General features: G+C 42.3%; 1 protein-coding gene across 1 annotated transcript in view; it reads right to left on the reverse strand.

The window, feature by feature from the left end:
- LOC114647433 (USP6 N-terminal-like protein) overlaps positions 1–13,614 on the reverse strand; it is a 284,398-nt gene that overhangs the window by 80,121 nt on the left and 190,663 nt on the right. Inside the window, exon 7 of the mRNA XM_051923606.1 lies at positions 10,391–10,498. Coding sequence (XP_051779566.1) covers positions 10,391–10,498 — 108 coding nt within the window. The remainder of the gene's footprint in view (positions 1–10,390; positions 10,499–13,614) is intronic.

Genomic DNA, 13,614 nt, shown 5'->3' on the forward strand with positions numbered 1-13,614 from the left:
TCTGAAAAGTAAACCTCAAGATAATGATTATATTTTTATATTATCTACATTAAAGAACCATCAACAACAAATCAAATCAAAATAATAATATATTGAACAATTATTATAAAAGTCAAGTTGAATAAATCAAACTCTGCAGCTGCATGAATACAAAAGTACCACTTCCGGTTAGCAGAAATAGCTCAAAAGTTGAAAGAAATCGATGTTTTGTAACTAATATTTGTATGCAAAATTTGGTTGACCTAAATGAAGCGTACTCGGGTTATCGTGTTTACATACACACACACACACACACACACACAGACAGACAGGCAGACACACACAGACATAGACATAATTCCAAAAATGGTATTGTCGGACTCAGGGAGGTCTAAAATGTAGAGATTTATCAAAATCTCGAAATCGAATCTTTGGACAATTAGAATACTTTCCCTAAGAGAAAATAAATCAGACTCAGGGGAGTCTAAAATGTCAAGATTCATCAAAATCTCGAGGTCGAATTTTTGGACGGTTTCTCTACGAGAAAATAAATCTAACTCGGAGAGGACTAAAATGTCAAGATTCATCAAAATCTCGAGGTCGAATTTTTGGACAATTAGAATACTTTCCCAAAGAGAAAGTAAATCGGACTCAGAGGGGTCTAAAATGTCAAAATTCATCAAAATCTCGAGGTCAAATTTTTGGACGGTTTCTTTACGAGAAAATAAATCTAACTCGGAGAGGTCTAAAATGTCGAGATTAATCAAAATCGAATCTTTAGACAATTAGAATACTTTCCCTAGGAGAAAGTAAATCGGACTCAGAGGGGTCTAAAATGTCAAAATTCATCAAAATCTCGAGGTCAAATTTTTGGACGGTTTCTTTACGAGAAAATAAATCTAACTCGGAGAGGTCTAAAATGTCGAGATTCATCAAAATCGAATCTTTAGACAATTAGAATACTTTCCCTAGGAGAAAGTAACTCGGTCTCAGGGAGGTCTAAAATGTCAAGATTCATTAAAATCTTGAGGTCGAATTTTTGGATGGTTTCTCTATGAGAAAATAAATCTAACTCGGAGAGGTCTAAAATGTCGAGCTTCATCAAAATCTCAAGGTCGAATTTTTGGACAAGTAGAATACTTTCCCAAAGAGAAAGTAAATCGGACTCGGAGGGGTCTAAAATGTCAAGATTCATCAAAATCTCGAGGTCGAATTTTTGGATGATTACAATACTTTCCTTATACTTTGTATATAAGAAAGTAAAAAGGAAGTGGGGATGAAGTGCAGATTTACAGTTCCTGACATTGAGTGTGTTTACATGCACACACATAATCGGGTGAAGGTGAACACCTCAGTTAGGGCAGAGAGCTGGTTTGTTAATTACTTGTGTTTATATGTGCAAGTAATCTTCTGAAGTTCTCCTTTGGCAAACAGTTAAATGTTGTCTTTGGCTACTGCAAAACCAAAAATAAGCTTGACGACTGTGATAATTTTGTTGTGTTTTATAAAAATATGTCTGGTCAAATTGACACTTTATTTATTGGTTTCTGTTACTGGGTTGTGTGAAGCTTGGCTGTGTGATTGAACCCTGCAAAGGACCACCATTCCAGTACATGTTCTTCTTGCCTTAGACCCAGTGTTGCTGGGATAAGTATAGCACAGGTACTTTTACTTCAATAACATAAGTATTGTGTTAGGTTACTTGTGTAGAAAGGTGCTATATAAGCGCCTGACCCAGCACAGAAGGACACAGAGGCACGTATAAAATCAATGGACTTTTTATTTTGTTCTCCCGTGGGTGCACGTCTTCCCCGTGACCCACAGGTAATACACACTCCCACAAAACACAAGTCCACAACAACAACAGCACTCTTTTCTCCTCTCCCACCACTCCTCCACAAGCTTAGTCCTCCTTCCTCCCAACTCTGGCTCTCTGAGTGGTGGTGGCGGCTGGCCCTTTTTATATCCCACCCGGAAGCGTTCCAGGTGCTTGGCCACCTGGTCCTAATTGCCCTTCCGGGTGGGGCTGAAGATATGACCAGCCAGGCTGCTGACTCCATGCAGCTACCCCTGGCGGCCATCCGAACCCCCAACCAGGCTGTGGAGGACTCCATCTCCCATGGAGACATGCGCCGGGTTGGGGAATCATTGGCCGCCAGGGAGGCTGCCACCAAGCGTCCCGGGGGAGGTATTGAACAGTCCATGGCTGCTCCCCCGGAACAGATGCAGCAGAGGCGTCCCTGCCAGGCATGGGACCCGGCTGTCCATTACTCTTGCTACTTGAAAAAGTAATCTAACCACGTAACACACGTTTACTTTTAACGTGTTACGGTACTGCTCTCGAGATCGTGCTGCTGAGTTTAGCACTGCACGTTCAGCTCATCAACACAAATTTAGAGATTTCTGAAATACTGAGACAGATTATTTCATCCTTGAGAAAGAATAATACTGTGAAGGACAGCCGGGTCCCATGCCCGGCAGGGACGTCCCTGCTGCATCTATTCCAGGGGAGCCACCATGGGCAGCTCAGTACCTCCCCCGGGACGCTTGGTGGCAGCCTCCCTGGTGGACGATGATTCCCCAACCTGGCGCAAGGCTCCATGGGAGATGGAGTCCTCCACAGCCTGGTTGGGGGCTTGGATGGCCGCCAGGGGGAGCTGCATGGACTTTCCAGCCCAGCTGGTCGACTCGTCAGCCCCACCCGGAGGGTCAATTAGGACCAGGTAATCAAGCACCTGGTACGCCTCCGGGTGGGGTATAACAAAGGCCAGCCACCACCACTCGGGAGAGCCAGAGTTGGGAGGAAGGAGGACGAAGCCTGAGGAGGAGTGGTGGTGCTGAGGTGAAGAGAAGTGTGGTTTGTGAGTGTTCTGTATTTAAGTGCTTGTGGGACTGTGTTGGGCCTGTGGGACACGGGGAAGGCGTGCCCCACGGCTGAAGAAATAATAAAGAGCGTTTTATTTAAGTATGTGCCTCTGCCTGAGTCTGTGCCGGGTCAGGCGCTATATAGCGCCTTTTACAAATACATTCACCTGAACATTTGCCTCTGGAAATGTATTTTGTGGACACTTCTAACCGTTGCAGCTAAAAGCGTGTGCAAAGCTAAGCAGGCCAACAGAGTGCAGCAGAAATGCACAAGACAACAAAGTCCTTCGTGGTAACCTGGTTAAGGGTTTACATGACCACATAATTGCAGAGTAATCTACCCCTGTTAATCAGGTTTTTCAGAGGCCAATAACCACGTTTCACTAAGGGTTTACACGGCATTTCAGAAAGTAGGAGTCTGTGAATAATCGGGTTATTGAAGTGCATGTAAACACATCTTAGTGGGATTTAAGGCAATCTGGTAAAGTCTACTTAATAAAGAATACAAAAGGGAAAAATCAGGCCGCCTAGGACTGCATCATGACAAAAAACATGACATATGGCACGTGATAGCCATGTGAGTCGATGTTTATCTGAGTGTTGGAATGGGAAACACGAGTGACGTTAAGCAGGGCATGATAGCTGCCGCTAGGTGTGTCATTTCTGGCATCTCCCAAAAGTCTGCTGTCATGGCCTTCTCACACACAAGTGGTTTTGCCAAGAATGCTGCAAAAGTCAAAAAACTGCCAGTGTCTTCTTTTATTATTGATACAAATACAAATGAGCAAAAACACAAGAAAAAAAGGATATCAGGATGGGGGCAAAGACAAGGCACTGCAGTGGATGCCTTTATTCATTGGTGGATAGTGTGGTGCAGTGGTTAAGGCTTTGGATCTCAAACCCTGAGGCTGTGGTTTTAAATCCCACCACTGACACTGTGTGACCCTGAGCAAGTCACTTCATCTGCCCGTAGTCCAATTGGAAAAAAATGTAACCAATTGTATCTCAAATGTTGTAAGTCGCTTTGGATAAAAGTGTCGGTGAAATAAATAAATTTAAAGTGACTCACCATATCAGGATATGCTACAACCACTTATTTCTATTTTCATTTGAACGCTCTTTGAATGGACATTTTGAGACTTCTAGAGAAGCAATGGAGATATTTTTATTTGTACTTTAGATGATTCACAAAATGATATTCAGTTATTTTTAAACTGGGTGTTGGTGGCAAGATTGGCACTCCAGCCACTGTAAAAAAAAAAACTGTTTCAATGTAATGCTGAGGTGTCAACTGTCCCAAGGCTGCACTCGGGTCCCAATCCTGGTAATTCGTCGTGTGGTGGGTGCGACAACGTGCTGTAATCAGCGCCTGCTCCCAACCTCCTCCTCCTCCTCTCTTTGAAAAGACACCTTAAAATGCATTTCATATATCTTAAAATGCTGTTTGAAATGTCACAAAATACATTTGAAGATGTCTCAAATGGAAAAAGGATACATTTGAATATATATAAAAATGAGTTTGAGATATCTAAAAATGTACCTCCCATATCCCTAATGCATATCAATTTTAAGATATCTCAAATGTGTTAAAGACATCTTGATATCTTAAAATATCTTCCAGTGCATCTGAAGATGTCTCAAAAGTGTTCAAAGATATCTTCTAGTGTGAGATATTAAGAATATCACCCGGCAGAGGGCTGCCACCCTGCCCAATGCTTTCTGGGATATGCTCCAGCTTCCCTGCGACGCTGCACCAGAATAAGCCGGTTTAGAAAATAGATGAAAGGATATCTTAAAACATCTCCCAGAACATTTCAAGATATCTCAAATGCATTTCTTAATATCTTGAATTACCTTCCACTATATTTCAAGATACCTCAAAAGTTTCCAGATACCTTCAAGTGACAGAAAAAAAAAAAATTTTAAAGATAGTTATAAAATTCTAAGATATCTTAAATACTTAGCTTTGCTTGCCAACCCCCCGGCCTGCGCTACACACCAGCCATTTCGTGTCCCTGCCACTCGCGTATGTGGATTTCACTTTCACCAAACAACAAATCTTTTAATTTTCACGAACATACCTCTTCATAGGGAAGAAACATGACTCTTCCCTGATGGCAACACGAATTAGACGATCTACAAGACTCTGATTTAAAGTTTAAATCTGAACAATATATTCAATCTCTTTTCGAAGTTCCGTTATTTCAACGAGTAATAATTTCCGTTTGTTTGTGCTAATGCGATCTTTACTATCATTTTTTTGAGACTTTTGAATTTCCATACTTACATACTTCCATTATCTCTAACCTGCTCTGCATGTGTATCGCACCAACGTTTTTGAATTCTTTACAATGTTCTACTTTGTCATCTACTCTTTGTCTTTTATTTCCGGCCCCCGTGTGGTTAAATCTCTTGGCGCACAGTCTCGTCTCACGGGATGTGAAAGCGTCTTTCTGAGAAAGTCACGTCTCGTCCCAGGACTTTTGTATTATAACAGAGAGATGATGAGAAAGATATGTCAAGGCATCTTAATGTGCAGGTGAGATAACTCAGCAAAGAACTTATTAGAAATCCGTATTTCATTCAATCCTCGCGTGTTTAGTTTTCCCAAATCAAGTGTTCCTACACTTGTTCTGGGGGGTTTCCTAACTCAGGAATCAGATGCTACAATTCTGTTTTAAAAATTAAGCTTAAATTGTAATATTTTCGGGGCCATTTTCACCACTTTATGTGTCTCCCGTAGTTAGGACAGCAATCCTTGTTGTCCTCAAATGGTTATGGTCTCCCAGTAATACTGTTACAGGGTGAAAGGTCATCTTTCAGAGCATCCAGATTTGTAGATAACAAAATCCTTTTTCTACCGTCCTTTCAATCATTTTAAAACTCTTTTACTGAAGTGGGGCAGAGCTACAAGGACCTGGGGGTCCACAAAACCAACAAATTGGACTGGTCTGACAACACAGTGGTGCTGGATAAAAACAGCCTGAGCAGACTGGACTTGCTAAGGAGACTCGGGTCTTTGGATATGTGCAGCAAACTGATGGAAATGTTCTACCAGTCCATAGTAGCCACTGTGGTGCTCTACACTGGCGTTTCAAAATATGCACAACACCTGAACAAACTTACTGTATTAGGAAAGTCTGCCCGATCACAGGGACAACAGTGGACACATTGGAAGCTGTCATGGACAAGAGGATTGTGGCAAAACTGGACGCCATCATGCAAAATCTTCTCCAACCCCTCCAGGAGGTGCTCTAATGGAGCACTTTTAGCCACAGGCTCATTCCACCACAGTGGGGTAAGAAGGGCCTCTGGGGGTCTTTACTGTCCACCGCTATCAGGCAGTTCAAAGCTACCTCCCAATGTACTTGTTACATTTATTTTGAAATATCTGTACAATATACATTTATTTATTGGCTGTAATATTTGTCTTTTGAGTCTGTATTCTTGTTTTTTATGTTTCTGCTGCTATATGCATCTGAATTGCCCCTTGGGATTACTAACATTTACCTAATCTAATCTAATCTAATCTAATCTAATCTAATCTAATCTGTGTCTTCTGGCATTGATTTATTTTATGTTTTGTTTTTGACCATGATTTCTGACTCTGGTTGCACTGTAGATTGACTTCCCAGTTTCTTCTATTTCGTCTTTTGACTCTGTCTTTTTTCCTAGTCACCATAAAAAAAATACTTCATTCCAGTGTGCCCAGCATAACAGAAATGAAAAATATATCGCCTACCTTTGAATGAATTTGCGATATCTTAACTTGCAAGTAAGTTAATGAATCTTATTCTTTGTTGGTAAAAATGGGGGGTGGTATGGCACCCTGTGCCCACAATGCGCAAAACACGGCTGTTAAAAATGAATTTCATGCAATTACAGCTCATTGATACGAGTGCCTATAAAAAAGTATTCAGCCCTTGGAAGTTTTCACCTTTTATTCTTATATAACATTAAATCACACAAGATTTAATGTGGCTTTTTTGACACTGATTAACAGAAAAAAGTGTGTGTCAGAGTGAAGAGAGAATATCTTTAAATTTCAAACCCTGAGGTTGTGGGTCTAAATCCCACAACAGACACCACTGTGTGACTCTGAGGAAAACCAAAAGAAATGGAACCAATTGTATCAGAAATGTTGTCAGTCACCTTGGATAAAGGCGTCAGCCAAATAAATACATGAATTAATATAAAACAAAAATAATCGATCACATACGAATTCAGCCTTTTAATATGACATCCCTAAACCATCACTGGTGCAGCAAATTGGTTTTAGAGGTCCCAGATTGAGTCTGATGGAGATCACCAGTCAGGGGTTTCAGTTGATTGTAGTCTAAAGGCAGCAACATGTGGAAAGGTCAACTTGTGGCGAGTCAGTATGGTGGACTAACCTACACAATGAAGACAATGGAACACTCCAAGAAACTCCGTGAAAAGGAGACTGAAAAGTATAAGTCGGGAGATGGAAAAAGTAAATATCCAAGTCACTGAAAAGCATGAAGAAATGGAAAGTGTGGGACAGCTGGATATCTGCTAGAGCAGGACATCAATAAAACCGAGTGAACGTGCGAGAAGACGACGAGTGAGAAAGGCGACCAAAAGTAGAACACAATTGTGTGTCACACTGAAATTTGTGAGCCAGTTAGGACCGTTTTCCTACTTTGAGACGCTTGATGGATATGGTCACAGATCTTAATCCAGTGGAGAATCACTGGCTGTTCACTCATGATCCCCATGACACCTGACAAAGCTTGGGCTGTTTTGTAAGTAAGAATGTAAGAAAATGTCATTGTACTAGGGTCTCATTTGTATAGCTGGCATATGAACAAAAATTGGCTTGAAATGTGCATATGCAGCTTTCCACGCAAAAATCGGGGTGTATAAAAGAAAAACTTGACGGGATAACTTGCGTATTGTTACGGTAACTCTGACCTATCCATGTGCAACATTTCAGAGAAACTGGGAAGTGACGACAACCTTCATCAAGCAAGGAAATGTAGCCAAACCAGCTAAACAACGATTAACGCATATAATAATTCATATTACTGAGACTTTATTATAATGTGTGCTGACGTGACAAAAGTGATGAATATGATGCACAGACTATTTTAATTCCCTTTAAAGGGAACCAATTCTGCATATTTGAACTGAAGCACTTTTTCGGTTTTTCATCTTGTTTATATCAGCTACCTGCTGCCACCTCTCAGGGTACTGGCCAACATGTCAAAAATATCTCAGCAAAGCTTCATTCCATCATGCCCACTGTGTTGGAAACCGTTAACCAACTGGCAAGGCACTACATCCAGTTTTCGTATGTTGTGGGCATAGTTATGCATGTGCGTTTAGGGACCACCTACCCAGTAGTACTATGTTCTCCTTCCTCCAGGAAAAAATGCCAAAGGGGTATGAGTGGCCCCGCCCCACAGGATGAGAAAACCCCGCCTCTTGTGGTCTCCACCCCCATAAAGCCGGCCTGCTCCCGCGAGGTTGCGTCATTTTCTATACTGACTACAGCGGAGGACAGAGCTCCTACTAGCCATTGCCACATTTGTCCCTAAAGATAATACATTTTTGTGTTGAGCAGTTGTTGGCTGTCATAAAACAGGGTTACCAGGGTGGTACTCCTAACCTTCCTTTGGTTCTGTGACTTGTTTGTCTTTTGATAACCATAAGCAGTTTCATTCTATTAAAACACAAGTCATCCATGGTGCCAAGATGAGACTTGACAATCCTCAGGACTGCTCTGGCATAATAATACATAAAAGGGCATCTCCAATGACAGATGCCAAACACAGTTTGAAATCAAGAGTGTACTGTAGAGGTGTTTTTTTTCCTCGTCCTGTTACACATACACTCCTAAGGTGACCAGTGACCCTCTTCATCACCAGAGATCAGATTTTTTGAAAATTTGTATTTCATACATGACGTGGCTGGTAGAGCTCACAGCATTCACAGCAGATGTAACATGTGCCATTCATGTGACAGCCACGCTTAGGACACCAGATAAAGGTTCTTTGCATGCCTCTAATTTAGAGACGAGAACTTCAATCTCGCACTACTGGATGCGTCATGTTGGGAGTCTGCTCTACCAGATGATTGCACTTGTATGGCATTTCCAGGGAGGCAAGCGGGTGAGGTTAAAGGTGTGTCTGCACATACTGTCAAACACGTGCACTTGGGAGAGAACTTTGGGGCTCATCAAATGGGGGTTGGTGGTGTTACTTAATGCCTCTTCTCTTCCTCTCTCTGAAAATTTATGATTGATGGGCAGAACATCACTGGCATCACTTCTGACTTCTGCATCTCAGCCGTGAAAACTAACTCTACTACCATCTTGGGCTCAGTCATGATACGACTCACGTCTGAGAAGATGTTTCCCCATTCACTGCATGTTTTTCTTTCTGCATTCAACTTCAGTTACACAGGGATCAACTTCTGGTGCACTAAACGTTTGTCATCTCTTGACTGTTATTAATTTACAATGCACACTTACAAGATGATTGTGATTTATAAAGGGTAAATTACATAGAAATATGCGTACACCAGATTTTACAAATCGGACTTTTTACTGGGCATTTTCCTGTTTTATAGATGAGACCCCAGATGTGCAACGCAGGCAGAGAGAGACCTCAATGCAGACTCAAGGCTGTCATGGCTGCAGTCTACTAAATATTGACTTGAAGGGAGTGAAAACTTATCAAGTCAAGTTGGGGAGATTGCACTGGTACAGGATCCTGGTTGGCAACCCCCCAGGCAGACACGCGGTCCAGTCCCACCCTCCGGAAATGACACTCCATCTGCCGCAGCCAGGTGTTACGTGGTACCCAACAATGAGTATCCTACGAGCTGGATCAACCTCGGGGAAACGCGCCACATGGCCATAGTGGTGTAACTGATGCTCCCTCACAATGCAGGTCATGTGCTTCATTCGGGACTCCATGAGCAACACAAAGTCAAACCGACGGTACCTGAGGATTCTCTGAAGAGACACAGTACTGAAGGAGTCCAGTCATCATCTCAGGTCACTGGATAGCGTCCATGTCTCGCAACCATGAAGCAAGACAGGAAGCACCAGGACTCTAAAGACTTGGACCTTCATCCTTTTGCAGAGATATCGGGAGCACCACACACCCCTTTCCAGCGACTTCATGACCCCCCATTCTCTCCCAATCCGTCTACTGATGTCATAGGAAGAGTAACTAGAGACATGAATGTCACTGCCAAGGTAAGTAAACCTCTCAACAAGGTCGACACTCTCTCTGCAGACAGACACACTGCTGATGGCTGTGCCCAAGAGGTCATCAAAAGCCTGGATGACTTATCTAATCAATTATTTTGTGTTATATATTTGCAATACATTTATAGTGATGTGTTTTCACTTGATATTAAAAGGTTTCATTCTCTATTGATTAGTGACAAAAACGTGAAATTAAATCCACTTTGATTCTCTTTGTATAATAAGAAAAATGTGAACGCTTCCAAGGAGGATGAAAGCTTTTTACAGGCCCTGTACATGCAGAAGAAAGAGCTAAAAAGTGATTACCTCGTATTTCCCTTCATTTTCAGCTTTCAGTCTCTCCACATCCAGTAACATTGACCAGACTTGACCCCGAAGGTGCAGTGGAATTCCTTTGTAAACTCTTCTCATCATCTGAAGGAAGATAAAAAAAATAAAAAATAATAACCTTGACACGTCACAGAAATAGATGTCTTGTAATGCCAATGAGGACACTCAACAAAATGTGAATTTCCCCTTGGGATTAATAAAGTATCTATCATATAGTGCCTTTCACATATCTATCTATCTATCTATCTATCTATCTATCTATCTATCTATCTATCTATCTATCTATCTATCTATCTATCTATCTATCTATCTATCTATCTATCTATCTATCTATCTATCTATCTATCATACGAGGGTTGTCTGGGTTCTGCGCGGAATCACTCGAAATAAGTAGCCAAGGATTTTTTTTTCTATTTTTCTCATGTACTTCGATCCTTTATAAACTTTTTCCAAGTATTCACCGCCAACATCAATGCACTTTTGGGCTCTTCTGACCCAAGCCGCAAAACACTCGCGAATGGCTGTCTTTGGGAGGTTGTCCAGCTGTTCTTTGACAGCTGCAATCAGTTCCTCTCGAGTTTCGAAGTTGTGGCCTTGCAGGGGTTCTCTCACCTTCGGGAAGAGCCAAAAGTCACATGGTGCAAGATCAGGCGAGTAGGGTGACGGGTTCAAAACGTTGACACCACTGTCTTCAATGAAATGCTTCGTCGCATTAGCCATGTGGGCTGGCGCATTGTCATGATGCAAAAAGTGCCTTCGTAAGTTCTTGGACCGGCCTCTAGCCATCGCAGAAAAAACGTAAGGCAGGCATTGAGTGGTGTACCACTCAGAGGTGACAGTTGTCCTCTCCATCAGCGGAATTGACGCGACAATGCCATCGATGTTGAAAAAGATGGCAAACATGGTGCGTTCCACCGAGCAAATTAAACCATCAGTTTAGTCGTAAAAAATCATCACTCGAAAGTCACGCACGCACGGAGTCGGGAGCTTCGCCGCTAGCGCCGGCTGCGCACTCTCAGTTCGTTTGCTTCTCGTGTTCATTCTGAAGGAAGAGAGGGAGTAAAACATCTGAACAAAAACATGCAACCACTTGAATAATCCCTGTACACAGCAGAACAGGTTTCGACAGGTTGACACTCGACAAACGATAAAATTCCGCGCGGAACCCAGACAACCCTCGTATAGTGCCTTTCACATCTATCTATCTATCTATCTATCTATCTATCTATCTATCTATCTATCTATCTATCTATCTATCTATCTATCTATCTATCTATCTATCTATCATATAGTGCCTTTCACATCTATCTATCTATCTATCTATCTATCTATCTATCTATCTATCTATCTATCTATCTATCTATCTATCTATCTATCTATCATATAGTGCCTTTCACATCTATCTATCTATCTTATAGTGCCTTTCACATCCATCTATCTATCTATCCATCTATCTTATAGTGCCTTTTCTCTCTCTCTCTATGTATTTTTGGTCTTCTGCTGTCTTGAATGGGACTGTCCACTCTCCTCTCCCTCATTAACAAAACTACTGCTCTCCAGATGTTTTATTTATTGCCCCATTCTTTCTAAATTCTCCAGTTTCCAACCTAAGAAAATGTCTTGTACTAATAATCATAGCATGCACAGAGCTGTTTACAACAGATATCTTGAGCACATGCAATGTTGGGTCAAATATCCACTAAAGTTCTTGGCCATGTCTGCACACTCTGTACGCCGAGTTGTCCCCACATGACTGCTGTTTAGAGGAGAGGGGTATTTCTGCAGATGGACCTAATAAAGGGGCTTCTAAGTGCAGCCACACATACGTTCACTCTGCAGATTTCTAGGACCACTATACTTAAGCTGGGTAGGGACCCCCTATTCTTCATGGCATGGATGCCAATAGATGTTGGAAATATTCCTTTCATATTTGGGTCCAGGTTGACTTGACTACATCACACAATATCTACAGTTATGTCAGCTGCACATTCATGTTGGGAATCTCTCGTCCTGCCACATCCCAAAGGTGTTCTGCTGGATTCAGATCTGGTGACTGCAGACTCCACTGACGAACACTGAAGTCACTGCCATGTCAATGAGATCAGTCTGAGATGACTTCTGCTTTGTGAGACGGTGTATTATTATGCTGGCAGCTGATATTAGGAGATGGGTAAATTGTGCCCATGAAGGGAAGCACTTGGTCAGCAACAAACAGACTGTGGCATTCAAGTGATGATTAATTGGTATTAACGGGCCCAAAGTGTGCCAAGAAAACCTTCCCCACACCAGCAAGAACTGTTGACACAAGGCTGGTTGTATGCATGGATTCATGTTGCTCAGTCCACCATCTCTATGTGTCTCAGCAGAAATCAAGTTTCATCAGACCAGGCTACGTTTTTCCAGTCTTCGACTGTCCAGTTTTGATGGGTTGTGCCCACCGCACCCTCAGCTTTCTGTTCTTGGCTGACAGGAGTGGAACCCAACAAGGTCTTCTTCTGTTGTGGCCCACCCACCTTAAGTTTCAAGGTGTGAGATGCTTTTCCGCTCACCATGGTTGGCTATCTGAGTTCCCGTAGCCTTTCTGTCAGCCTGAACTAGTCTGTATAATGTCCATGGACCCCCACTTTCTGTTTGCAGAACTGCTGCTCACAGAATGTTTACTGCACCATTCTGAGTAAACTCTGGAGACTGCTGTGTGTGAAAATCCCAGAAGATCAGCAGTTACCACCTGCCTGGCACCAACAATCATGCCACAGTCAGAATCACTGACATCACACTGTTTCCCCATTCTGGTGTTTGATGTGAACATGAACTGAAGCTCCTGACCTGAAGGAACCCACAGGATTTTAGACATTGCATGGATTCATGTTGCTCAGTCCACCATCTCTATGTCTCAGCAGAAATCGAGATTCATCACACCAGGCCACGCATTTTCCAGTCTTCGACCATCCGGTTTTGGTGAGATGTGCTCACTGCACCCTCAACTTTCTGTTTTTGGCTGACAGGAGTGGAACCCAACGTGGTCTTCTGCTGTTGTTGTAGCCCATCTGCATTAAGTTTCAATGTGTTGTACATTATGAGATGCTTTTCCGCTCACCACGGCTGGTTATCTGAGTTCCCGTAGTCTGTATAATGTCCATGGACCCTGGAGCAGAACTGCTGCTCACAGAATGTTTATGTGCACCAATCTGAGTAAAACC

The sequence above is a fragment of the Erpetoichthys calabaricus genome, chromosome 2 (assembly GCF_900747795.2).
Source record: "Erpetoichthys calabaricus chromosome 2, fErpCal1.3, whole genome shotgun sequence".
NCBI lineage: Eukaryota > Metazoa > Chordata > Cladistia > Polypteriformes > Polypteridae > Erpetoichthys > Erpetoichthys calabaricus.